The 26,515-nt window shown below is 48.0% G+C and overlaps 1 protein-coding gene across 1 annotated transcript in view; it reads right to left on the reverse strand.

The window, feature by feature from the left end:
- Positions 1-26,515, reverse strand: part of WNK2 (WNK lysine deficient protein kinase 2) — a 157,241-nt gene that overhangs the window by 103,856 nt on the left and 26,870 nt on the right. Inside the window, exons 2-6 of the mRNA XM_007468161.1 lie at positions 11,906-12,078; positions 11,452-11,672; positions 7,832-7,989; positions 4,993-5,081; positions 2,441-2,660 (exon numbers count right to left, since the gene is read on the reverse strand). Coding sequence (XP_007468223.1) covers positions 2,441-2,660; positions 4,993-5,081; positions 7,832-7,989; positions 11,452-11,672; positions 11,906-12,078 — 861 coding nt within the window. The remainder of the gene's footprint in view (positions 1-2,440; positions 2,661-4,992; positions 5,082-7,831; positions 7,990-11,451; positions 11,673-11,905; positions 12,079-26,515) is intronic.

Below are 26,515 nucleotides of genomic sequence, written 5' to 3' on the forward strand. Positions count from 1 at the left end.
TGCAATCCCTATCAAATTACCAGTGGCATTTTTCACAGAACTAGAACAAAATAATTTAAAATTTTTTATGTAACCACGAAAGACCCTGAATAGCCAAAATAATCTTGAGAAAGGAGAACAGAGCTGGAGGAATCATGCTCCCTGACTTCAGACTATACTACAAAGCCACAGTAATCAAAACAGTATGGTACTGGCACAAAAACAGATGCATAGATCAATGGAACTGGAAAGAAAGCCCAGAAATAGACCCATACACTTATGGTCAATTAATCTACCACAAAGGAGGCAAGTATATACATTTGAGAAAAGACAGTTTCTTCAATAATTGGTGCTGGGAAAACTGGACAGCTACATGTAAAAGAATGAAATTAGAACATTCTCTAACATCATATACAAAAATAAACTCAAAATGGATTAAAGACCTCAATGCAAGACTAGATATTATCAAACCCCTAGAGGAAAACATAGCCAGAACACTCTTTGACATAAATCGCAGCAATATTTTTTTGGATTTGTCTCCTAGAGTAATGGAAATAAAAGCAAAAATAAACAAATGAAACCTAATTAAATTAAATGCTCTGCACAGTGACGGAAACTATAAACAAAACAACAAGACAACCTACAGAATGGGAGAAAATATTTGCAAATGATGCAACCAAAAAGGGATTAACTTCCCAAATATACAAACAGCTCATATAGCTCAATACCAAAAAAAACAAACAACCCAATCTAAAAAATGGGCAGAAGACCTAAGCAGACATTTCTCCAAAGAAGACATACAGATGGCCAACAGGTACATGAAAAGATGTCCAACATCGCTAATTATTTGAGAAATACAAATCAAAACTACAATGAGGTATGACCTCACACTTGTCAGAATGGCAATCATCAAAAAGTCTACAAATAATAAATGTTGGCAAGGGTGTGGAGAAAAGGGAACCCTCCTACACTGTTGGGGGGAATGTAAATTGGTGCAGCCACTGTGGAGAACAGTATGGAGGTTCCTTAAAACACAGAGTTACCATATGATCCAGCAATCCCACTTCTAGGCATTACCCAGAAAAGACAAAAGCTCTATTTCAAAAAACAAAAAATACATGCACCCTAATGTTCATAGCAGCACTATTTACAACAGCCAAGACATGGAAACAACCTAAATGTCCACTGACAATTGAATGGATAAAAACGATGTGATACTGTATATACATAAAGGAATATTACTTAAATAAAATAAAGGAATATTACTCAGCCATAAAAAGAACGAAATGATGTCATTTGCAGCAACCTGGTTGGACCTAGAGATTATCATACTAAGTGAAGTAAAGTCAGAGAAAGACAAATATCATACAACATCACTTATATGTGAGATCTTAAAAAATGATACAAATGAACTATTCACAAAACAAAAACAGACTCACAGACATAGAAAACAAACTTATGGTTACCAAAGAGGAGAGTTGGGAGGAGGATAAATTAGGAGTTTGGGATTAACAGATATACACTACTATATATAAAATAGATAAACAATAGGACCTACTGTATAGCACAGGGAACTATATTGAATATACTGTAATAACCTATATTAGAAAAGAACCTAAAAAAGAACACATACACACACACACACACACACACACACACACACACACACACACGTATACATGTATATACATGTATACAGAACTGAATCACTTTGCTGTACACCTGAACATTGTAAATCAACTACACCTCAATTTGTAAAAATATATTTTATTGTATTGATTAAAAAAAAAACCTACTGGGGTCCAGGGAATCCACTTGTAAAGACCCCATCAGCCATACCCTTGTGACTTACTACATTTTTGATGGATGTGCTATTTTCAGTGACACATTTATTTTAAAAAAGAAAAAAAGGGCATGCATTTCTGTGGTTATGACAGGAACAGCCAAGCACTTACTCTCCTGCAACAAGCATGCATATTTTTACTCTTGCTCAGATTTTCCAGTAAAAATCAGCGTCTTATTTCTCACGTATACTTCTTTCCCTCTGTGATACAAAACATCTCTATTCTCCTGCTCTCACCAGGCCCTCCAGACCACAATGCTCCACAAAAATAAAGTGAAATAAAGATCAAACCCAAAGGCCCACACCTGCACAAAGTTAGCAAGAATCTGGTCAAAACAGGCCTCTTCCTGATATGCTAAAGTCCCCAGGGATCTCTCCGACCAGTCCACGATATCCTTTCACTGCACCATTTCTAGGGTGATGTCCTACATCTGTGCAGCAGGGTGATTCAGACCTACGTTGTTCTTCATAGCTGCACTCAACCAACAGGGATCCTTGTTCCCAGAACTGCCCACCCACTGCAGGACCACGCTCCCTTTCTGACTTCATTCTAATCTTTGGAAACCACACACTTTCAAGGAACGCACCCAGATTTGCCAAGGAACAAGCACACATTACCATTTCCTGCGCCACGTCATCCGGCGTCTCCCTCTCCAGGTCAAAGGTGAATTCTATGGCCCCATTGTCTTTGGGCTTGCCCTTCAGTTTCTTGGGGTCCTCAACCCAGAGCCGCAGGGCGATGGTGGACTTCCTGCCATGGTCCTCCTCGGCCAGCTCCACCCTCACACCTGTGTCCTCCGCGAAGAAGGCGTGGCTGAGCAGGTCCTTGATCTCGTACCTGGGGAGGGGATGGCTGTCAGGCAGGACAAAGGCACACTTGCTGAGGGGGTCCTGGACATGGGGTGCAGGGGCCACGACCAGCCCAGCTCCCTCTAGAAAGTCCTCTGACTGTACTACCCACTGGGCAGTCTCTGCCCTTGAGGGCAGCACAAAACAGTACATCTCCATTCCTTAACTCCCAGGGGAAGAGGAAAAACCTACTACTGAACACATCTAACTGCATAATACGTGAGCCTTCTTTTTTTCTCTCATTATAAAAATTAAACATCCCCACTTTTAAGAGACTTGGGTAATTCAGAAAAGAATGTTTAAATCAGGCTCTGCACTGTGTAGTCAAAGCCTGCTGAGGTGCTAGGGAGCTCTCAGTTGTCACAGGATACCTGGCTCCAGGTAAAACTGAACTGGACCTAGAAGAGGCAGGCCCCCACCTCCCCAGCTCACCACCTGAGGGACCCTGGCCTCAAGGAAGCAGGGACATTTTCAGAGGCTCCTCAGCACGGTAATGGGGGGCGGGTGTTGCCATGCTAACCATTCTGCCGCCCAAATCCACATCCCTAAATGCTCGTCTAGTTCCCGTCTCTGGCACAAACAGATCCCTGTTTTGTCCTGGGACCGGCTTCCTCCCAGCATCCTGTCTGTGGTCACCGTGGCCTTCGAGGTCCAGTGGCCCATCCCTGATTGCTGCTGAGGACAACACATCCCACATGCCACCCAGACAGCCACCATGAATGAAAGGGGGAGAGTAGGGTGAGCAACCCTCAGGGAGGGTGACAAATGCCTGTGGGGACCCTGGGGAAGGTCAGGAGTTAGGGCCCCTGGGGGCACAGAGGTCACAGCCCTGGGGGCTCTGCCTGTCCTGGTCTGGGAGGTGGTCTCTGTACTTTTCTGATGTGATATACTTTTCACAGTCTTTTAGTATTTCTGTTTAAAAAACAAAACACGATAACCTGCAGGGGGCAAGAGAGAAGGCCTGGGGATCAGGACAGGGCCCCAACATGAGAGATGACAGAAAAGGACAGTGATCAATGCTAGGCACAGAAATGGGGGAGAGGGCATGAGCTGGGTGTGCAGGGGCAGGCAGGGCACATGAGGGAGTGAGGAAGAGGTATGTGGGGAGAGGAGGAGGAGGAATGGGGAGGGTGGCGAATGGGCAGGAGAACAAGGGCAGCGGGGAGAAGGAAGAGAGAGGGAGGAGGAAGGGAGACGGGAGAAAGGAGGAGATGGGGAAAGAAGGGCCAGAAGAGAGGAAGGAAGGAGAGAAAAGGGAGGGATGGAGAGATGGGGAAGGAGGGAGGGAGGGAAGGAAGGAGAGAGAGAGGGAGGAAGGAAGGACTGGGGAGGAGAGAAGAGGGAGGAAGCGGGGAGGGAGGGCAGCAATCCCACTCCTGGGCGTATATCCAGACAAAACTCTAATTTGAAAAGATACATGTACCCCTATGTTCATAGCAGCACTATTTACAATAGCCAAGACATGGAAACAACCTAAATGTCTATCAACAGGTGAAAGGATAAACACACACACACAATGGACTATTACTCAGCCATAAAAAAGAATAAAATAATGCTATTTGCAGCAACACGGATGGACCTAGAGATTACTGTACTAAGCAAAGTAAGTCAGAAAGAGAAAGATAAATACCATATGATATCGCTCCTATGTGGCATCTAAAATACAACACAAATGAACATATCTATGAAACAGAAACAGACTCATAGACATAGAGAACATACTTGTGGTTGGAAAGAGGGAGGAGGGATGGGGGAGGGAAGGAGGAAGGAGGAAGGCTCCGAACACACACCTAGCATCCTGGCTGACCAGCTGAGGAAGGAAGGGCCCTGACCTGAGGTGGGAGCTGGTCTGGGGGGCATCTCGAGGGCTCTGACTTGAGTGTGGGACTTTGAGATGGGTCAGACAAACAGGTGCATGGAAGACGCAGCCTGGAGCTGAGAGAGAGGGCAGGATGAGACTCACTGGGGAGCCTGGCATGGGGGTGTCCTCCAGGCTAGGGGGATGGATAGGCTTGCTGGGGACAACACAGAAAGAAAGCAACAAGGGCAGAATGAGGCCCCAGTAGCGCCCACACTCCAGGCTGGGTGGGCGAGAAGCAGCCAGCAAAGGGGTCGGGGGCTCTAGGACAGTCCCCAAAGCCAGGGAGCATGTTCCAGGCAGCAGAGCTCAGGCAGGGACTGCCCACCAACCGCCCAGCAGGCTTCTTGGGACCCGGTATGCCTGTGGCCTAAAGTGGCCTATATCTCCAACACTCTTCTTCTCTTGGGAAGCGATATCAGCCAGCGCCACAGCCCAGATCCAATGCTGCCTGGGAACTCACCTTTCCTCCTTGTTTTTGCAGATACACTCCCCAATAATCTCCTTGATTTCAGGATCATGCACTTTCTCAAAGCTGGCCGGCTTGATGCCCTGAAGATGACATGAGCAGAGTCACCTAATACCAAATTGGGGTCTGTTTCTTGCGCACCTCACACTCACCCCAGCAGAAGAGAAGGCAGGAAGTGCATAAGACTTGTTTGGGGTTGGGGTTGGGGTCGGGGGGCTGTTTCAGTCTAAGTCCCCACTGAAGGGCTGTCGGGAGTAGTGAGGTCTGGGGAAGAGAAAGATTCAGGGGAGACTCAGAGCAGAAATCAACGATGCTCACTCTGCCCAACCCAGCTCCCCACAAGGGAGCATGTGCACTCTTACTGCACAGCAGAGGGGGCAGGGGAGGCGCACCTGCCCAAGGCCACCCACCAGCCAGCCAGGGCCTCCCATGCCAGCTGCCCAGAGGGTCTTGGAGGCTGGACAAGGAACCCTAAAGAGCTGGCCTTTCTCGCCACAGCCCCCTGGAGGGTGCAGAAGTCACTATGTGGTCACCGTTGCTGTGGCCCCACTGTGGTCACCAGTGGGGCTGACTTCCAAGGCCTGGTGGCTTGAGGGGGCTGCAAGCAAGCATCTGTGCCACGGAATTCCACAGCCAGCAGCTACATCAGATGACTTTCAGGCAGCGGGAGCAGGAGGTGGCTGAGCATTCATGCTGACCAGAGACTCAGCGGGTGCTAGGGGTGTGCAGCCAGAGGCATGGGGGCAGCAGAGTGTCAATCCCACAAGCAGATAGGATTCCAGGAGAAACAGGGGCTGGACTGCCGGGCTTATTTGCAATCTGTTCAGGGTGGGGTTTGGGGGGAGGGGATCCTGGTTTTTAAACATCTTGAACACAGTGAGGGCTCAACCATCATGTTCTTCCTCCTTCAAAACGACTTTGCCTTCAAAGGTCTCGTCCTGGCTTGTTTTTTGGTTTTTTTAAAGCATACATTTTCCCACAGAAAGGGATGGGGGAGAGGGGAGGCGCACCCCCAGCCGAGGGGCAGACCTGGGAGTGTAGTATCCCCAGCAGCTCCCACCACCTGGCTGGGGCCCCATGGTGCCCACCAAACCCCTGCCCATGACCCCTGGCCATAACCAAGGGGTCAGGTTGTGCCTGACACGCAGGGGAGTCTGTGCAGCAACAGACACAGCACCCTGGGTTTCAGAAGCAGACAAGGGGTCCCCCTAAGATGAGAACCCCGTGCCACACCATTGAAGCCAACAGAAAAAGAAGTTTACCTATGCCAGAAAGAAAGGCCACAGCCCTACGGGGGTGGGGGCAGGTGGTCTGAGAAACTATAAATACAGGTAAGTGTGTACATACACTGTCATTTAAGTCTCTGGAGAGCTGAGGCCCCCAAAGCAGGTGAAGAATGTGCCAGGAGAACAAGTTGCTGTTTTGAAGGGGCTCGCGTCTCTGGGCTCAGAAGCACAGAGTTGGGGCAGCTGAGAACTATGGGCACCAAGACCCCAAGAGACCCCCAAGGACGGGAGCAGATGCTGGAGGCTGGACCAGTGTGTGGGTGTAGCGTGAAGGCCCAGAGGACCCAGAGCACAAGGGTGTTATTGCAAACAGAGGAAACACCAAGGATCAGGGAATGCACCTTTCATCTGATTTCCTCAAGGAGGCAAGGTGGGGCCGAGCCTAGCTTTACCCAAACCAACATGGGTCCACGTAGGAGCCGTGGGACCCTGACTAGTGTCCTGTCTCCCAGGGCCTAACTGGGGGGCAGCAGGGCTGGTGGAAGAACCAGAGTGGCCGAGGAGCATGTGCCCAGGGGACTCAGTCCCTGTCTCCCCAAGCCCAGCAGAAGGACCACCACCCCATCCACATGTGTAACCAGAACCAAAGTCAGCAGCTGCTCCACCTGCACCCTGGGCACCAGCACCCCTTCAAGGCCTGGCAATGCAGCTCTAACCTCCCTTGGGTCCCTCCCCTGTCCCCCTGGAGGACCACTGCCCACAGCCGATGGGCCCACCTCTCCGGTCAGCACCACTGGGAGCTGCACGCCTTATCTGTGGGTCTCTGACCCATGCCCACAAGTGCTGCCAACCAAGGATTCTCTCTTCCCACCGTGCACCCTCAGCGGCACACAGGAGAGGCTCAAAGTAAATAAATGACCAATAGATAACTTAGAATTAAGAATCAAAGGACAGAAGCAAGCTGCAACCTGCGGGAAGGGCTCAAGGAGGAGGGCGGGATAAGGGCGGGCGCTCTGGAGTGGCAAGAACCATGGCTCCTCATGCTTCTGCAGAAGTGAGGAGGCTGCATCGGGGGCAGGGGCGAGGCAACCAGCACTCGGGTAGTGGGGCCTTGGGGCCGCAGGTGCAAATGGACAGTGAGCTACCAGGGCCCAGAAAAGCCACAGCCCCAGCTGCCCTGCCCTGGATGCTCCCCTTGCGGGACAGCCACAGGCGGGAGAACAGGATGCTGTTTTCACAACTGAAACCATCCAGTTAAAGCCTAGGGACATTCCAGAAGATGGGAAAGCCAGCAGCCCCCAGGTGGCACAGAGGAGGGGTTCTATGGACAGGCGGCCTGGGCACCTCCTGGAGAGGCCCCTTCGGTGCTCCAGCCCCGCAGCGCTGCGTGAGGCCCCAGTGACAGCCTCCAGGATCCTCCCACGGCCCACATTACAACCGCTGCTACTCCACTGCAGCTCAGAGACCTGAGTTACCCCCTAAGCCTCTATTTCCCCATCTGTAAAATGGTTTCCTTCCCGTCCTCACACAGCTTCTGTGAGGATTTTACAAAGCACACAGAGCCCAGCGCAGGACACACAGCCCGTCACAGTGGCCAGCGGACTCACACAGGTGACCTTCCTGTAGATCTGGGCAGCGTTCTGGCACTCCGAGTAGGGGTACTCCGAGGTGGCCATCTCCAGCATACACATCCCGAAGGCGTAAACATCCACAGACTCATCATAATGCTCCTCGTACATCTCTGGCGCCATGAACTCGGGGGTACCTGCGCCCAGGAGCAAAAGATGCAGGGTCAGTGGTCACTGAGCCCAGGAGACCCTTGGGCCTCTCAGAGCCCCACGCCTCCTCCCCCATCCATAAGCCAAGGCTGGTCCCGCCCCCATGCTCCTTGTCATTGGTCCTGGAATGCAGGATTCAAACAGGATTCTGTTTTACTGACAGAAGTTCCCCCAAATTCCCCCTGGACCCTCCTAATTCCAGGTTGGATCAGTTCACAGCGCCATCCCCTGACCACAGAGCTGGGAGACCATTCCTTCCCAGGATACAGGGTTTGTGCCAGAAATGGCAGAGGTGCCTCTTTGAGGAGGCAGAAGCCTGAGCACACCCCTCCTGGCCACAGGCCCAGTTAACCCCAAGCAGACAAAAACGTGTGACCACCACAGAGCTCCTTAAACTGCAAAACCCCAGAAAGCCTCCCATGTCCCTAGACAAGCAGAGCACCCAGCAGCCCAGACGGTGATCATCTTCGCTGAAGATGGCTGCCTGGGGACAGCTGGGCAGGCGCCATTCACCTGGCAGGTACCAGCTAGGTGTTATGGTGAGAACTGCCCATCCATTCTAAGCACAAGAGATTTTAAAATAACGCTTACTCTGAATTTTTAAGGCCATGAGAGACTCACATAGACTGAGTAAAATAAGCCATATATATGACTGCACATGCATGCTGACCATCCCATATAAAACGATAAGCACAGACCAAAATGACTCATCTAGGAGGTGGGGTTATGGCTGATTTTTCCTTTAGTTACACTAGTCTGGTGTTTTTAATTTTCCTGTAACAAACATTTGCTTTAAAAATCACAAACTCCTTTTATTAAAATAGGTCCAGTTGAGCATCTGTCAAGCTGAATGCAAAGAAAAGGGGCCATCAATTTCAATAAGGCTGCTTTTAATTTTCACTTCTCCATCTTTGTTGACTTTGGAAGATTCTCAAAATGTTACAGTTTTCTTGAAAAGCAGATGCAAAACAGCACAAACTATTGGGTTAAAAAGCATGGGGGGTGGGGGGGGCTGGGATGCAGAGAGATTAAGGGTGATTTTAATTTTTTCTCCTTTACCTATAATTTCAATTTAAGATGTACTATATGTTTAATAAAAAAGTTAACAGTTTGGGTAAAAAATGGGAAAAACAAGAATCTATGTCATGATTTACATACACGCATAAAGAATTCTGGAAGATTCCATCAGAAATAATGATGAGTAGAGAGAAAACAGGAGTTCAAGGGACCTTGCACAAGGAATTTTTCATCCTTTTGGGCTTTTGAACCATATGACTGTACTGAAAATTTTTTGCACTTGGCTATATCCATCTATAGGGGAAGAGGGAGAAAGGAGCCTCAGGGCTGCTGGCAAGAAGCTGGGAGCTGAGCTGGCCTGGGGGGACCCCACTCACCTGGTCAGGACTCCCAATCACCCAGCTCAGTCTCTTCTGAGACCCTTGGGAACCAGGAATGCTGCTTTACAAGAAATACCCCAAGGCCCCCAGATGTCCTGGCTTTGCGGGGGGTGGGGGGGTAGGGTGGGCAGTGGGTGTGTGTGGGCCCCAGCTCCAATCCGGGATGGTGGGGGATGCCAATTCTGCACATGTGCTTGGGCCACAGACACTGAACCTTTTTCTCTTTCCTTACAATGTAGCCATTTAAATCTAAATGTTAAGAAGAATGTGTGTGTGCTGGCACACACACACACCTGTCTCTCCAGGGACCTCTGGGCACACCTCCTCAGCCCCATGGCCCTGCATCCCCCACGTCCCAGCCTCCATGGCTGTGAACACCTGCAGGAAGGACTGCGCCCACTTCACCTCCACCTACTCAGGACCCAGCACAAACGCAGTGAGAGCACACCATGACAGCATCAGATCCAAGTGGCCCTCAGGGTCAAACCCCACAAGGGTCATGGGTAGCATCTGGGAGGCTACCACCCAGATGTCTCAAGTTGGCTGCGTCTTATCTGCACAAAACCTCTCTGACGGCTGCACCCAGAATGGGTCCACAGCATCAACCACCCCTCAGGTACTCTGGACACAGAATGGAGGGGAAAGCGTCATCCTGGGGGATCCCCCACCTGACCACAGATTCCCCCCCACTCAGCTGAGGCCCCTTGCTGAGGCCAGGGCCTTGCTGTCCAGGGCCTATTTAGATGCGTTAATCAGCCCCCACTTACAATGAGTGTGGAGCCTCGTGGGCTCCGGCTGAGCAAAAGGTGGGGTGATCAGGGAGCCCCATGAAATCAGGCACCCTTTGTGGGGCTCACTGTGCCTCCTGGAAACACCCAGGCTTCATCTCACCCCAACAACTGGAAAGTCCATTTCCAAGAGGGAAAAGGGGCACCAAGGAAACCCCCACTTCCAAGGCCAAATCTGCAAAACCTGCCTGGAAACCTCCAGCAGCTCACAGGCCTGGGGGTGTGCCCCACAGCTAGACCCTCACCTGCTCCACTTATTTCACAGATAGGGAACTGAGGCCTGGGTCAACCCTTGCCCTACCACTCAGCTTCCTTGTTCAGCCGGAGGCCCCATGTCCACAGGGCACCCCCAGTGGCCACCCTGACCCAGATGTCACATTCCAAACCCATTACCCTGCCAGAGAAGTTTCCAAATTCCCACCGGTTTCATTTTCCACAAACAGGTCAAGTTCTGTCTCCAACCATACAGCAAAACCATGAACTCGCAAAGCCCTGAATCACCCTCTCATTCTGCTTATGTGGGAAGAAGCCCTCGCATCATGGCACGCAGGAGAGCCTCTCCCAATCCCACCTGATCCAAGCTTCCAGAGCCACATCCTGGAGCCACCTGACCCTGCAGCACACTGGCATTTTCCAGACATCTTGAACCCCGTAAATGGCTGCCCCACAGTCCCTCCAAGCACTCTCTTTGCAAAGCCTGGAGGGGCTCCCACCGGGCCTGGTGGACACATAGTGCCCACTGTGTATCAGGACCACACCAGGACCCCACACGGGGCTGGCACGAGCTGCAGACCATCTCCTCATGGCAACTACAGCAACAGAGCGGCTTCTCAGAGGAGGACAAGAAATGCAGAGGCAGGAACGGCCAGCAAACTGCCATCCACATGGAATCCCTCAGCCCCCATGCCCCACACGCTCACTCCGTGCCCCAAAGTACCCCAAGGGCTCCTTTCTGTGGGCCTCAGGGCCTGAGGCACCCTACCCACCCCTCAGCCCACTGAAGCCAGCTCCAGCCTCACTGACCACAAAGTCCCCACATCCCCTCTGTCCTCCGGACCTCCTTCCCACTCCCAAGTACCCACAGTACTAACAGCCCCTTGGTGCCAGTCAGCCTCACCACCCGAGGGACAGAGCCAAGGGACTCACAGGGCATCCAGGGCTGCAGCCCGGCAGAGGGGCACAGGAAGGGAGCAGAACTAGCGCACCTCACTCTTGCAGGACGGTGACCCCGAGGGGTGGGGAGGTGCCCTGGAGATGGGCTTACCTATCACACTCTTGGCAAAGGATGCTCTCTTGAGGGTGGCCAGGCCCAAGTCGCCAATCTTCACAGACCCTGTGGGTCCGGTGATAAAGATGTTGTCGCACTTGAGGTCCCGATGGATGATGGGGGGCGTCCTGGTGTGCAGGAACAGCAGGCCCTTCAGGATCTGCCGGCACCAGCTGCGTAGGACCTTGGGCTTCATCACCTTGAACCGCTTCAGGTACCTGCGTGTGGGGGTGTGGCTCACCAACGGCTCGTGTGGGGAAGGGGCTTCCAATTGCTGGGGGCTGTGTATTTTTCACCCAAACAGGGGCACTTCTGAGAGAGGGGTGCTGGCCACACCAGCCAGGACCACCCCAAGCAGGTAGGGCGCCTGGGGCCTCAGCCATCGCGACTCTTGAGCCCTGGGTCAAGCCCACCCCGAGGCCCCGGCTGGCTGGGCAGGTGGCATGCTCACGTCTTCAGCGTCCCTGAGGTCATCAGTTCAGTCACCAGCACGATGCACCGCTTCCCCCTGGCACTGGACTCCCAGAAGTCATAGAAGCGCACAATGTTGGGGTGCTGCAGGCCCTTCAGCATCTCAGCCTCCTCCTTAAACCGCTGCCTCTCCAGTTTGGTGAGCTTCCGGTCCTAGAGAGAAACACACACAGGCTGAGAGGGATGCCCCGCGCAGACTCAGGCAGAGGCCTTCCAGGGAGCCAGGGCCAGGAATCTGCCAGGCCACTCGCTCGTCTCCTTACACACAGAGCACAGCAGATGGAAAGGACTAGACATCTAGGGTCGAGGGAAGTCTGACCCAAGTCCTTCCCCTCTTTATCCACAGAGAGCAGAGCAGTCCTCTGACTTAGAAAGCCGGCACAAGCTGCTCCTGGCTCTCCAACATCTGCAACATCGGACCCTGAAGCCTCACTGACCCTGAATGAGCTCCTCCTTTTGCTCAAGAAGGGCTGAGGCAAAATGGTCTCGGGAACCAGAGACACCTCCAAAACCCACACTGCAATACTCATGAGTTTTTCCCCTAAAAACAGCTCTGAAACCTTGCTCCCTCCACACCTACTTACTATTATTAAAAGAAAGAAGCATTCATTTACTTCTAATTTACACGTAACTTTGAGAATACGTTCACAACCACAGCAGATGACAACCGGAAAATCAGGAGATGCTGACAAGAGACAAGAACAGAGAAGAAGAGCAGAGTCCCAGCCATGCCTGCATCAGTCCCAGAGGACATGGCAGACACACTTCCTGGGGCCTGGGAACACCTGCACCTTGAGCACTAAGCTGGACCTTAAGTTAAGTGGGGAACTATAACACCACCATCAAAGTACTAGGAGTCACCTCTGGGGTGTCGCCCATAAGTGTGCTCCAGCCACATCCCTGGAGGAAGACCACTGACACCCGCAGCACATTCCAATACCGCAAGCACCTTGTTTTTCCCCACCCCATCTGCTCCAGCATTTCCCTGACCCCCATCCATCACCAACCCTGCCCCCTGCCTCATCCCACCCCTGCAGCCTGGCCCTTCCCTTCCTAAAACCTTCCAAAGGATTCCCACCTCAGAGCACTCAGAGCTCTGTTGTTTTCAACTTCAGCTCATGGATGAATCTTACCTCTAGGGACCCCAGCACAGCCTTCTCCCCAAGCCTGAGTGTGTACCCCCAGTGTCACCTCCATCACGGCCCAATCAGCCCACAAAGCCCATGTCTTCACCCTCCCACCAGGAGGACTCTCAGAAAGAAACATAAATACAAATGAACACAAAACGTCAAGTTTTGAGGAGTTCTAGGAAAACAAATGGATACATCTGGACAAATGGAGGAAGAAATCAGAGCTGAAAAAAATCACAGGCCAAAACCCCTCAGGTCCTTTGAAAGACCTCGGAGGACATCAAGCCAGACTCCAACCAATTCAAAGAGAAGACGAGGGCCCTGGAATCATGACGAGATCAGCTGGTTAAGGAATTCTATCCCAAGTGGCACTGTACCCATTAGGCATTCTCCCTCCTGCCAGGCCCACCCCAACTCCACGCACAAGTGGGACTGGACAGCATAATCACCAACACAGCAAAGATATACCAAGACTGATCCCAGAAAAACAAATAATTCAGGGACAAAAGCGACTTCAAAAAAAAATCTAGTTCATGTCCTCATAAAGATCCAAGAGGCTGACACACATAAGTAAGAGCAGCTTCTACTTAAAAAGAAACAAGGAAGAGCTTTTGCAAATTAAAGCTCCATATTTTAAGAATAAGATATTCTGTAATCTAATGAAACACTAAATACAAAAAAGTAACCATTTAACCAAGACAATAACATGGAAACATGTTCTACTCATCAAGGGTGATGCTTTGTTTTAGAAAATAAGTCAAGCCACCAACGTATCCTCAATACGTGTATTTGACATGGGAGTTACATCTAGAATACAGATGGAACTCCCATACCTCAACAATAAAGACATGAACAGCAAAGTCACAAAGATGCAGAAATGGTCAATAAGGGCATGAAAACATGCTCAGCATCATGAATCACCAGGAAAATGCCAATTACAAGCACAAGATACCACTTCACACCCACCAGAAGGGCTAAAATAAAAAGATGGATCATTCCAACCACTGGGCATCTGAGAGCAGCTGATCCCTCTGGGCACACAGCTGTTGGAAGTGCAAGCTGGCACAAGCCTCAGTGAGCCCTTGGCAGGTTCACCCCTGCTCTAGATCCAGCCACTCCCCTCCAAGGTAACCACCCCAAAACAAAGGATTGAGAGCAGCTCCATTCATCAGATCTCCCAAACTCCAGAAAAGGCAGAACTCACAGGTGGGGTTGAAACCAGAACAAGGGCTTGCCTCTTTGGTGGGGGAAGATGCAGGAGCTGAGAACCTGTGGGGGTGTGGGGGGCGACGGGAACACTCGACATTATAACAGAGGACAAGGGTTACACCTTCGCATGCATCTGTCAAAGCTCATCAGCTATACACTTAAGATCTGTGTTTCATTATGTGTAAGTCATACCTCCATTTTTCAAATGTAAAAAATAAAGTGAAAGCATCTGAAAACCAAATGAGAGAAATAGAAGAAAAACATCAAGAGGCATGAAAGAACCAGCTGGAAGTCCTAACAACAAGGAACAGGAGTTATACGAGAAGAAAACAGATATCAGCAAGGAGGAAGATAGCAGAATAGCATTTCCCTGAGCTAAAAGAAGAACTATTTAGAATAAAAGCATGTGCTGAGGCCAGGTCAGAGTAAATGAAAAATGACGCACCTCCAGTCTCATTCCAGCAGAAGTGAGATTCCCAAAGACTGAGATCAAGTTCTACCTGCTGAGGAACACCCAGACAGGCATCCAGTCTCACCGGCAACACTGCCAACATCCTCAACGTGCCGGCTCAAACCTGGAATTCTATCACCAGCCAAAGGGACATCAAACCACGAGGCCCAAAGATTTATTCTCAGACACTCGAGAACCCAAAGGTTACTTCCCAGCACCCTAGGTGAAACAGCTACTGGAAGTGTTTCTGCAAAACACAGAACAGAAGGGAACTTGCTGAAGCCAACTCTACTGGGCCACAATGGACGACTGAACTTGGCTGCACCAGGTGCAGGAAACCACAAAGGATGTGGGGTTGCCCCACTGTGCCACTCCCTGCCCCAACAGATAGCTTTGGGCGATGACATTTCAGTTATATTTCAGTTACTAGACCTTCCAATGGTCTAGTCACTGATTCTAGAGGAAACTCACAGGATTATTTATAGTTATAATAAAAATTGTTTCTGCCAATATTTCAGCATCAACCAACAGCAAAGTTAAAGATTTCATTATATTATAGTTCGGAGCAAAAGGTTCACGTTATAAATAATATAACTAACAAAGCTAACATATGTGCCCTGCGTATGCTATAGTTTTCGTTTTTAGATGCCAGCTAAACAGGATAAATCCAAGACTTGAGTATAACACAAAAGTCAGCTCTTTAATGACTGCGCCTCTTGGAGCTGGACTGGGTGTGGAGGTGGGAGGGAGCAGACCTTATTTTATGTTCTAAGCCACTGCGCTATTTTTAACTAGGTGACACACTGCTTGATAATTTAAAAGGTCAGTTGGCATGTCCTCAGAGAACTGCCCAGAGCCGCCGCAGTGTGCTGCCCAACGTCCCCCTCTCAGAGTTGGCCGGGGTCCTTTTCGCTGTTTATTGATTGCTGGCTGGCCCCATTAGCTCAGTGACTCCATGGAGGCAGGACCACCCCAGTGACTGATGCATCATCACTCTTTATGGGGTGAATTCAGTAATTGATGTGCTGGGGGCTCAAGTCATGAATCAGGATAGGAAGAGAGGACCTGAACCCTTTGAGAACCCCAAATCCTGCCAGAGTCAGGTTGCTCTTGAGGTCTGGTGTTGAGTGGTGGGCTCTGGCTGCTCACATAGTATCGCTATGGGACAGTTCACCCCCACCACACAGGGAGGTGAGTTCTCTTAGACCAGCCTCCCTCCCGCCAGGTCCCTGGTGGTGGATAAATTATTGGTAAATTATTTATTGGGTAAAGATGGCAAGAGTCAATCAGATTATAAAGGATAAAAGCATTCTGGGACAATGCTGGCTCTTGTCTCCTATAGGGAAAAGGTCCAGCCAGTCACAGATGGCACCCTCGGAGTGGGGACAGGGAGGACGGGTGGCCAAGGTGGTTAGAGGAAGAAAGCCCTGGGTCCGACAGGCCCTCCCAGGCCACCCAGGGACCAGCTCTGCCCAACACCACCACCAGTGAGGGCTGAAGCCATTAGACGCAAATGGCCATACCGTCTGCTCGCAGGGGATTCTGCGACCATCTCTCTTCACCAGGCAAAGCCCAACCAACCCCATGATGAGCAGAGCTGCCCGGCGGCCCTGAGTCCTGTCAGGGAAAGGCAGGATGCACACACACAGTACAGAGACGGGGCATGAGTAGCAGGGAGAGAATGCCCAGAACAGCCAAAGTCCTGGGGGTGGCAACCTGGACCTCCCTCCAACCCCATTTGGTCATAAAACAAAAGAAAGCCTCAAGGGTCTTTGTTGAGAACAGTCCCATGTACAGGGAATCACTCCAGGACAGGGGCTCTGGGGACAGAATGGGCCCAAGGGTGGGGGGTCACTGGCCCTGCCTAGTGTCTCTGCACACTCTAGGCCCTGAATTCCATTGGTGGGAAGAGCCTTCCCAAGTCTAGAGGATTTGACCCAGGCTCAACCTGCTGCAGAGCTGGCCCATTCCTCACCACTCTTTCACCATGAAGCAGAGAGAAGGCGCAGAGTCTGGGGTCCAGGTAGGTGCACAGGGAGCGGAGATGTCAGTGAAGAAGAAGAGGATGCTTGGTCCCCCACGTCCTGCTTCTGGCGAGCGTCATGTACCTCTCTCAGTCACCAGATGGTCACTGAGGCTCTGGGCATGCAGGAAAGGGCTGTGGACAATCTCAGGGGGGAAGGGAGTGGCAGGCAACAGATAAATATACAATTACACTGCACCAAAAAACAGAGGAAAGGGATAGGTGGGTGGGGCAGCTAGGGGCACCCCTGAGCCAGAGAACACCCCCATGGCCTGGGGAGAAGGGCAGCCCCCACCTACCTAGGGCACTGGCAGGGTAGGGATCCCAGGAAGAAGCATCCTGTATGAGGGAGTGAGGTCCCAGAAAGAGTGGGCTGATTGTAGTTTACGTCAGCACAGGGGCTGGCGGCTGCAGGAATAGGAGGCAGGTGGCTCACTGGGGATATCCTGACCTCTCAAGAGCTGAGCTCCACCAGGTAAGCAAAGGAGAGCTCTGGACAGAGGGTAATATCTCATGCTTTGGGTTGTGACCTGTTCCGTCTAATATTTAGTGTGGTTTTCTGGAAGATAAAGGTTATTTTATTTTCTTTTATTTTTTTAATTTAACATCTCTATTGGAGTATAATTGCTTGACAGTGTTGTGTTAATTCCTGCTATATTCTTTTTTTTTAACATCTTTATTGGAGTATACTTGCTTTACAATGCTGTGTTAGTTTCTGCTGTACAACAAAGTGAATCAGCTATATGTATACATATACCCCCATATCCCCACCCTCTTGCATCTCCCTCCCACCCTCCGTATCCCACTCCTCTAGGTGGTCACAAAGCACCAGGCTGATCTCCCTGTGCTATGCGGACGCTTTCCACTAGCTACCTGTTTTAAATTTGGTAGTGTATATAGGTCAATGCTCTTCTCTCACTTCGTTCCAGCTTACTCTTCCCCCTCCCCGTGTCCTCAAGTCCATTCTCTACGTCTACGTCTTTATTCCTGTCCTGCCCCTAGGTTCATCAGAATAATTTTTTTTATAATTCCATATATATATGTTAGCATATGGTATTTATTTTTCTCTTGCTGACTTACTTCACTCTGTATGACAGACTCTAGGTCCAGCCACCTCACTACAAATAACTCAACTTTGTTCCTTTTTATGGCTGAGTAATATTCCATTGTATGTATGTGCCACATCTTCTTTATCCATTCATCTGTCGAGGGACATTTAGGTTGCTCTCATGTCCTGGCTATTGTAAACAGTGCTGCAATGAACATTGTGGTACATGACTCTTTTTGAATTACAGTTTTCTCAGGGTATATGCCCAGTAGTGGGATTGCTGGGTCATATGGTAGTTCTGTTTTAGTTTTTTAAGGAACCTCCATACTGTTCTCCATAGTGGCTGTAACAATTTACATTGCCACGAACATGCAAGAGGGCTCCCTTTTCTCTACACCCTCTCCAGCATTTATTGTTTGTACTTTTTTCTTTTTTTTGTAGATTTTTTGATGATGGCCATTCTGACCAGTGTGAGGTGATACCTCATTGCAGTTTTGACTTGCACTTCTCTAATGATTAGTGATGTTGAGCATCCTTTCATGTGTTTGTTGGCACTCTGTATATCTTCTTAGGAGAAATGTCTATGTAGGTCTTCTGACTATTTCTGCATTGGGTTGTTTGTTTTTTTGATATTGAGCTGCATGAGCTGTTTGTATATTTTGGAGATTACTCCTTTGTCAGTTGTTTTGTCTGCAAATATTTTCTCACATACTGAGGGTTGTCTTTTTGTCTTTTTTATGGTTTCCTTTGCTGTGCAAAAGCGTTTAAGTTTCATTCAGTCCAATTTATTTATTTTTGTTTTTGTTTCCATTTCTCTAGGAGGTGGGTCAAAAAGGATCTTGCTGTGATTTATGTCAAAGAGGTTTCTTCCTATTATTTCCTCTAGGAGTTTTATACTGTCTGACCTTACATTTAGGTCTTTAATCCATTTTGAGTTTATTTTTGTGTATGGTGTTAGGGAGTGTTCTAATTCCATTCTTTTACATGTAGCTGTCCAGTTTTCCCAGCATCACTTACTGAAGAGGCTGTCTTTTCTCCATTGTATATTCTTGCCTCCTTTATCAAAAATAAGGTGACCGTATGTGAGTGGGTTTATCTCTGGGCTTTCTATCCTGTTCCACTGATATATATTCCTGTTTTTGTGCCAGTACCATACTGTCTTGATTACTGCAGCTTTGTATGTAGTCTGAAGTCAGGGAGTCTGATTCCTCCAGCTCCGTTTTTCTTTCTCAAGATTGTTTTGGCTATTCGGGGTCTTTTGTGTTTCCATACAAATTGTGAAATTGTTTGTTCTAGTGCTGTGAAAAATGCCATTGGTAGTTTGATAGGGATTGCATTGAATCTGTAGATTGCTTTGGGCAGTACAGTCATTGACACAATGTTGATTCTTCCAATCCAAGAACATGGTATATCTCTCCATCTATTTCTATCATCTTTAATTTCTTTCATCAGTGTCTTATAGTTTTCTGCATACAGGTCTTTTGTCTCCTTAGGTAGGTTTATTCCTAGGTATTTTATTCTTTGTGTTGCAGTGGTAAATGGGAGTGGTTCCTTAATTTCTCTTTCACATTTTTCATCATTCGTGTATAGGAATGCAAGAGACTTCTGTGCATTAATTTTGTATCCTGCTACTTTACCAAATTCACTGATTAGTTCTAGTAGTTTTCTGGTAGCACCTTTAGGATTCTCTATGTATAGTATCATGTCATCTGCAAACAGTGACAGCTTTACTTCTTCTTCTCCAATTTGGATTCCTTTTACTTCTTTTTCTTCTCTGATTGCTGTGGCTAAAACTTCCAAAATTATGTTGAATAACAGTGGTGAGAGTGGACAACCCTGTCTTTCTCCTGATCTTAAGAGGGAATGGTTTCAGTTTTTCACCACTGAGCAAGACGTTGGCTGTGGGTTTGTCATATATGGCCTTTATTATGTTGAGGTAAATTCCTTCTATGCCTACTTTCCGGAGAGTTTTTAACATAAATGGGTGTTGAATTTTGTCGAAAGCTTTTCCTGCATCTATTGAGATTATCATATGGTGTTTATGCTTCAATTTGTTAATATGGTGTATCACATTGATAGATTTGCGTATATTGAAGAATCCTTGCATTCCTGGGATAAAACGCACTTGATCACGGTGTATGATCCTTTTTCTTTTTTTAAATTTATTTATTTATTTATTTTTGGCTGTGTTGGGTCTTCATTGCTGTGCATGGGCTTTCTCTAGTTGCGGTGAGCGGGGGCTACTCTTCATTGTGGTACGAGGGCTTCTCATTGTCGTGGCTTCTCTTGTTGCAGAGCTCGGGCTCTAGGTGCACAGACTTCAGTGGTGTGGCACACGGGCTTAGCTGCTCCATGTCATGGGGGATCTTCCAGGGCCAGGGCTCAAACCCATGTCCCTTGCATTGGCAGGCAGATTCTTAACCACTGTGCCACCAGGGAAGCCAGGTGTATGATCCATTTAATGTGCTGTTGGATTCTGTTTGCTAGTATTTTGTTGATGATTTTTGTACATATGTTCATCAGTGAAACTGGCCTGTAGTTTTCTTTTTTGGTGACATCTTTGTCTGGTTTTGGTATCAGGGTGATGGTGGCCTCGTAGAATGAGTTTGGGAGTGTTTCTCCCTCTGCTATATTTTGGAATAGTTTGAGAAGCATAGGCATTAGCTCTTCTCTAAATGTTTGATAGAATTCACCTGTGAAGCCATCTGGTCCTGGGCTTTTGTTTGTTGGAAGATTTTTAATCACAGTTTCAATTTCAGTGCTTGTGACTGATCTGTTTACGTTTCCTATTTCTTCCTGGTTCGGTCTCAGAAGGTTGTGCTTTTCTAAGAATTTGTTCGTTTCTTCCACATTATCCATTTTATTGGCATATGGCTGCTTGCAGTAATCTCTCATGATTCTTTGTATTTCTGCAATGTCAGTTGTTACTTCTTTTTCATTTCTACTTCTGTTGATTTGAGTCTTCTCCCTTTTTTTCCTGATGACTCTGGCTAAAGGTTTATAAATTTTCTTTATCTTCTCAAAGAACCAGCTTTTAGTTTTACTGATCTTTGCTATTGTTTCCTTCATTTCTTTTTCGTTTATTCCTGTTCTGATCTTTATGATTTCTTTCCTTCTTCTGCTAACTTTGGGGGTTTTTGTTCTTCTTTCTCTAATTGCTTTAGGTGTAAGGTTAGTTTATTTATTTGAGATGTTTCTTGTTTCTTGAGGTACAATTGTATTGCTATAAACTTCCCTCTTAGAACTGCTTTTGCTGCATCCCACAGGTTTTGGGTCGTACTGTTTTCATTGTCATTTGTTTCTCAGTATTATTTTATTTCCTCTTTGATTTCTTCAGTGATCGCTTGGTTATTTAGTAGCATATTGTTTAGCCTCCATGTGTTTGTTTTTACAGTTTTTTTTCCCTGTAATTGATATCTAGTCTCACAGCGTTGTGGTCGGAAAAGATACTTGATATGATTTCAATTTTCGTAAATTTATTAAGGCTTGATTTGTAACCCAAGATATGATCTATCCTGGAGAATGTTCCATGAGCACTTGAGAAGAAAGTGTATTCTGTTGTTTTTGGATGGAAAGTCCTATAAATATCAATTAAGTCAATCTTGTTTAATGTGTCATTTAAAGCTTGTGTTTCCTTATTTATTTTCATTTTGGATGCTCTGTCCATTGGTGAATGTTGGGTGTTAAAGTCCCCTACTATGAATGTGTTACTGTCGACTTGCCCTTTTATGGCTATTAGCATTTCCCTTATGTATTGAGGTGCTCCTATGTTGGGTGCATAAATATTTACAATTGTTATATATTCTTCTTGGATTGATCCCTTGATCATTATGTAGTGTCCTTCTTTGTCTCTTGTAATAGTCTTTATTTTACAGTCTGTTTTGTCTGATATGAGAATTGCTACTCCAGCTTTCTTTTGATTTCCATTTGCATGAAATATCTTTTTCCATCCCCTCACTTTCAGTCTGTATGTGTCCCTAAGTCCAAAGTGGGTCTCCTGTAGACAGCCTATATACAGGTCTTGTTTTTGTATCCATTCAGCCAGTCTATGTCTTTTGGTTGGAGCATTTAATCCATTTACATTTAAGGTAATTATTGATATGCATGCTCCTAATACCATTTTCTTAATTGTCTTGGGTTTGTTTTTGTAGGTCTTTTCCTTCTCTTGTGTTTCCTGCCTAGGGAAGTTCCTTTAGCATTTGTTGTAAAGCTGGTTTGGTGGTGCTGAATTCTCATAGCTTTTGCTTGTCTCTAAAGGTTTTAATTTCTCCGACGAATTGGAATGATATCCTTGCTGGGTAGAGTAATCTTGGTTGTAGGTTTTTCCCTTTCATCACTTTAAATATGTCCTGCCACTCTCTTCTGGCTTGAGAGTTTCTGCTGAAAGATCGGCTGTTAACCTTATGGGGATTCCCTTGTATGTCATTTGTTGCTTTTCCCTTGCTGCTTTTAGTATCTTTTCTTTGTATTTAATTTTTGATAGTTTGATTAATGTGTCTTGGCATGTTCCTCCTTGGATTTATCCTATATGGGACTCTCTGTGCTTCCTGGACTTGATTGACTATTTCCTTTCCCATGTTAGGGAAGTTTTCAACTATAATCTCTTCAAATACATTCTCAGACCTGTTCTTTTTCTCTTCTTCTTCTGGTACCCCTATAATTCAAATGTTGGTGCATTTACTGTTGTCCCAGAGGTCTCTGAGACTGTCCTCAGTTCTTTTCATTCTTTTCTCTTTATTCTGCTCTGTGGTAGTTATTTCCACTATTTCATCTTCCAGTTCACTTATCTGTTCTTCTGCCTCATTCTGCTATTGATTCCTTCTAGAGAATTTTTAATTTCATTTATTGTGTTGTTCATCATTGCTCTTTAGTTCTTCTAGGTCCTTTTTAAACGTTTCTTGTATTTTCTGCATTCTACATCTAAGATTTTGGATCATCTTTACTATCTGAATTCTTTTTCAGGTAGACTGCCTATTTCCTCTTCATTTGTTTGATCTGGGGGGTTTTTACCCTGCTCCTTCATATGCTGGGTATTTCTCTGTCTTCTCATTTTGCTTAACATACAGTGTTTGGGGGTCTCCTTTTACCAGGCTGCAGGTTCATAGTTCCCATTGTTTTTGGTGTCTGCCCCCAGTGGGTAATGTTGGTTCAGTGGCTTGTGTAGGCTTTCTGGTGGAGGGGACTGGTGCCTGTGTTCTGGTGGGTGGTGCTGGATTTTGTCTTTCTGGTGGGCAGGGCCACGTCCAGTGGTGTGTTTTGGGGTATCTGTGAACTTAATATGATTTTAGGCAGCCTCTCTGCTAATGGGTGGGGCTGTGTTCCTGTCTTGCTAGTTGTTTGGCATGGGGCATCCAGCACTGGAGCTTGCTGGCTGTTAGGCAGAACTAGGTCTTAGCATTGAGACGGAGATCTCTGAGAGAGCTCTCACCAATTGTTATTATGTGGGGCCGGGAGGTCTCTGGTGGTCCAATGTCCTGAACTCAGCTCTCCCACCTCAGAGTCTCAGGCCTGACACCAGGCCAGAGCTCCAAGACCCTGTCAGCCACACGGCTCAGAAGAAAAGGGAGAAAAAAGGAAAGAAAAAGAAATAATAAATTAAAAAATAAAAATAAGATTATAAAAATTTTTTAAATTATTAAAATAAAAAAAAATTCAGGTATTCCACAGATGCAGGGTACATCAAGTTGACCGTGGAGATTTAATCCACTGCTCCTGAGGCTGCGCATTGAAATTTCCATTTCTCTTCTTTGTTCGCACAGCTCCTGGGGTTCAGCTTTTGTTTCGGCCCCACCTCTGCATGTAGGTCGCCCTCAGGCATCTGTTCCCCACCCAGACAGGAGGGGGTTAAAGCAGCGGCTGATTAGGGGGCTCTTGCTCACTCATGCTGGGGAGAGGGAGGGGTACAGTAGTTATAATTGGAATGCGGGCGACCCTGCGGCAGCAGAGGCCAGCATGGCATTGCAACAGCCTGAGGCGCACCATGTGTTCTCCCAGGGAAGTTGTCCCTGGATCATGGAAGCCTGGCAGTGGCGGGCTGCACAGGCTCCTGGGAGGGGAGGTGTGGATAGTGACCTGTGCTTGCACACAGGATTCTTAGTGGCTGCAGCAGCAGCGTTAGCGTTTCATGCCCGTCTCTGGGTCCGAGCTGATAGCCACAGCTCGCGCCCATCTCTGGAGCTTGTTTAGGCGGTGCTCTGAATCCCCTCTCCTGGCACACCCTGAAACAATGGTGTCTTGCCTCGTAGGCAGGTCCAGACTTTTCCCGGACTCCCTCCTGTCTAGCTGTTGCGCACTAGCCCCCTTCAGGCTGTGTTCATGCAGTCAACCCCAGTCCTCTCCCTGGGATCTGATCTCCGAAGCCTAAGAGTCAGCTCCCAGCCCCCTCCCACCCTGGCAGGTGAGCAGACAAGCGTCTCAGGCTGGTGAGTGCTGGTCAGCACCGATCCTCTGTGCAGGAATCTCTCCGCTCTGCCCTCTGCGTCCCTACTGCTGTGCTCTCCTCCCTAGCTCCAAAGCTTACCCACCCCCCCCAAAGATTCCCTACCTTGCCCCCACCCCCACCAGTGAAGGGGCTTCCTAGTGTGTGGAAACTTTTCCTCCTTCACAGCTCCCTCCCAGAGGTGCAGGTCCCGTCCCTATTCTTTTGTCTCTGTTTTTTCTTTTTTCTTTTGCCCTGCCCAGGTACATGGGGAGTTTCTTTCCTTTTGGGAAGTCTGAGGTCTTGTGTCAGCGTTCAGTAGGTGTTCCGTAGGAGTTGTTCCACATGTATATGTATTGTTGATGTATTTGTTGGAAGGAAGGTGATCTCCCCATCTTACTCCTCCGCCATGTTGAAGGCCCCCCCTTATTGTAGTTTTAAAAATAAATTCACTTCTTTTAAACTCAAGTGCTCTCCTTAGCCACATCTAAGCGATAAAATATGTGAGCTCACAGAAGAGGGAAGTATGCTTTTTCTAATTCATTTTAAAACAAAGGCATCAGAGAGCGTGTACTCTAGAGCACGAGCTCGCACCTCTCCATTCTTTGATCAAAGAATACAGTTTTCCTTTGCTTCTGAAAAAAAAAAATAAAATGAAAGATAAACTAAAATACAATAAAATAAAGGCATCATTATTAAAGTATAAAGTCCTCCTACCGCTGCCTTAAGATGGTATCCCACTTCTGAGGAAGCATAGACCCAACATGAAGGGTCTATGGAGTCACAGAAAAAGGAAGATCCCACTGGGCACGGGCTGAGAGTAAAATCTCAGGGGACACACAGGTCAGGGAGGGTCAGGCACTCCAACACTCACACCTTCTTTGTCATGGGTGCCAACAAGCTTATGATTCCCTGAGGAGGAAACATGAACATCACCATCCAGTCCCTCACTGCTATCATAAATAATACCATCTTCTTTGGTGTGGGGCAATAGATTTAGGTGCACAAATGACTCAAAATTAAGGGCCTTTGCTCTTCTAAGGCCACCTGGGCCACTGCCCTTCCCACAAAAGGCAGAGCCACCAGCAGCAGCAAGGGCCCCACTGGGCCCTGCCCCTTCTGCCACCTACAGAAGGACTATGTAAAATTAGGTGCCTTCACCACGTGTGAGCTGGGATCCAACTATGTCATAAGTTTAAGTAGCTATAAAGGACGTCATCTCCAGCATACTGTAAATATCGTTATTATTTTAATGCTCTATGAAATGGTTCCATGGAACTTCATGGTCTTCCAGCTATATTATAAAAATACACAAGTGCAGATTCTTATTTCCACTCCACAAACCTAATATAATACAGTTTTTCCTGAAAGTCTTTATTGATCACCTGGCCACACTTGTCTGTCATAAAATGATACATGTTGGAATTTAGGGTTTTTATTTCCTATGGTCATACTGCTTTGAGGGCCAAACGTTTTTCTTCTGCGCTGCGTTATTATTACAAAAGAGTAGTGCATAGTTGATCAAACAGATAACAAACATGACTGAACACGCAGATCTTACTGAGCCAGGTGGAACCTTTTCCCTATCACTTCACACATTCTCCATTGGTGAACCTTAATTATCACTCAACTGAGGCTGAGCCAGCATCAGTTCTGTTCATCTCTGGTTCACATCAGCCAGCAGATGGGGTGAGGGAGCAGTTATGGTTCCAGCACAGAGAAGTTCTTCAGGACCAGCCGGCAGCCCCATCAGGGCCTCCTCCATTTCTATGGACATAGAGTGTGTCACCCCATCTGTGGGAGCCCCATCCCCAGACCCTCACTAGGGTCTAGAATTACTTTTTACTCTGGGCAGGGTCAGAGGTGAGGTCCAGGGTGGGTGGGGGGTGACCCCTGCCTACCCTTTAGGAAGCCCCTATCCCTGGCATGAACACAGTGGGTCAGTTTTGGGACAGGCCCTTTGTGCTGGGCACCCCTGGGGTGGAAGCCTCTGCCCCATGCCCCATCCCAGACTCTGGGTCATGGGCAAGCTACAGGACCCCACCCACCCCAGGCCCGCCCACCTTCCTCATCACAGGACACAGACCAGGCCATGGTGAGAAGCCAGCGGGAGCTGCCATACTTGGTAGGGACAGGTGGAGGAAAGGAGCCCAACAGAGGAAGAGGACCGGATGGGGGATGGGGGGATATCTCTGAGAGAGCAGACAGGCTGGCGGTGGGGGTGGGAGGCAGCACCTGATCAGGGACACAGCCACAGCCCACCAGCATCCCCAAGAGCAGGAACCCACTGGGCAGGCCCGAGCATTCCTGC

This window comes from Lipotes vexillifer, unplaced genomic scaffold (assembly GCF_000442215.2).
Source record: "Lipotes vexillifer unplaced genomic scaffold, Lipotes_vexillifer_v1.1 scaffold466, whole genome shotgun sequence".
In the NCBI taxonomy this organism is placed as follows: domain Eukaryota; kingdom Metazoa; phylum Chordata; class Mammalia; order Artiodactyla; family Lipotidae; genus Lipotes; species Lipotes vexillifer.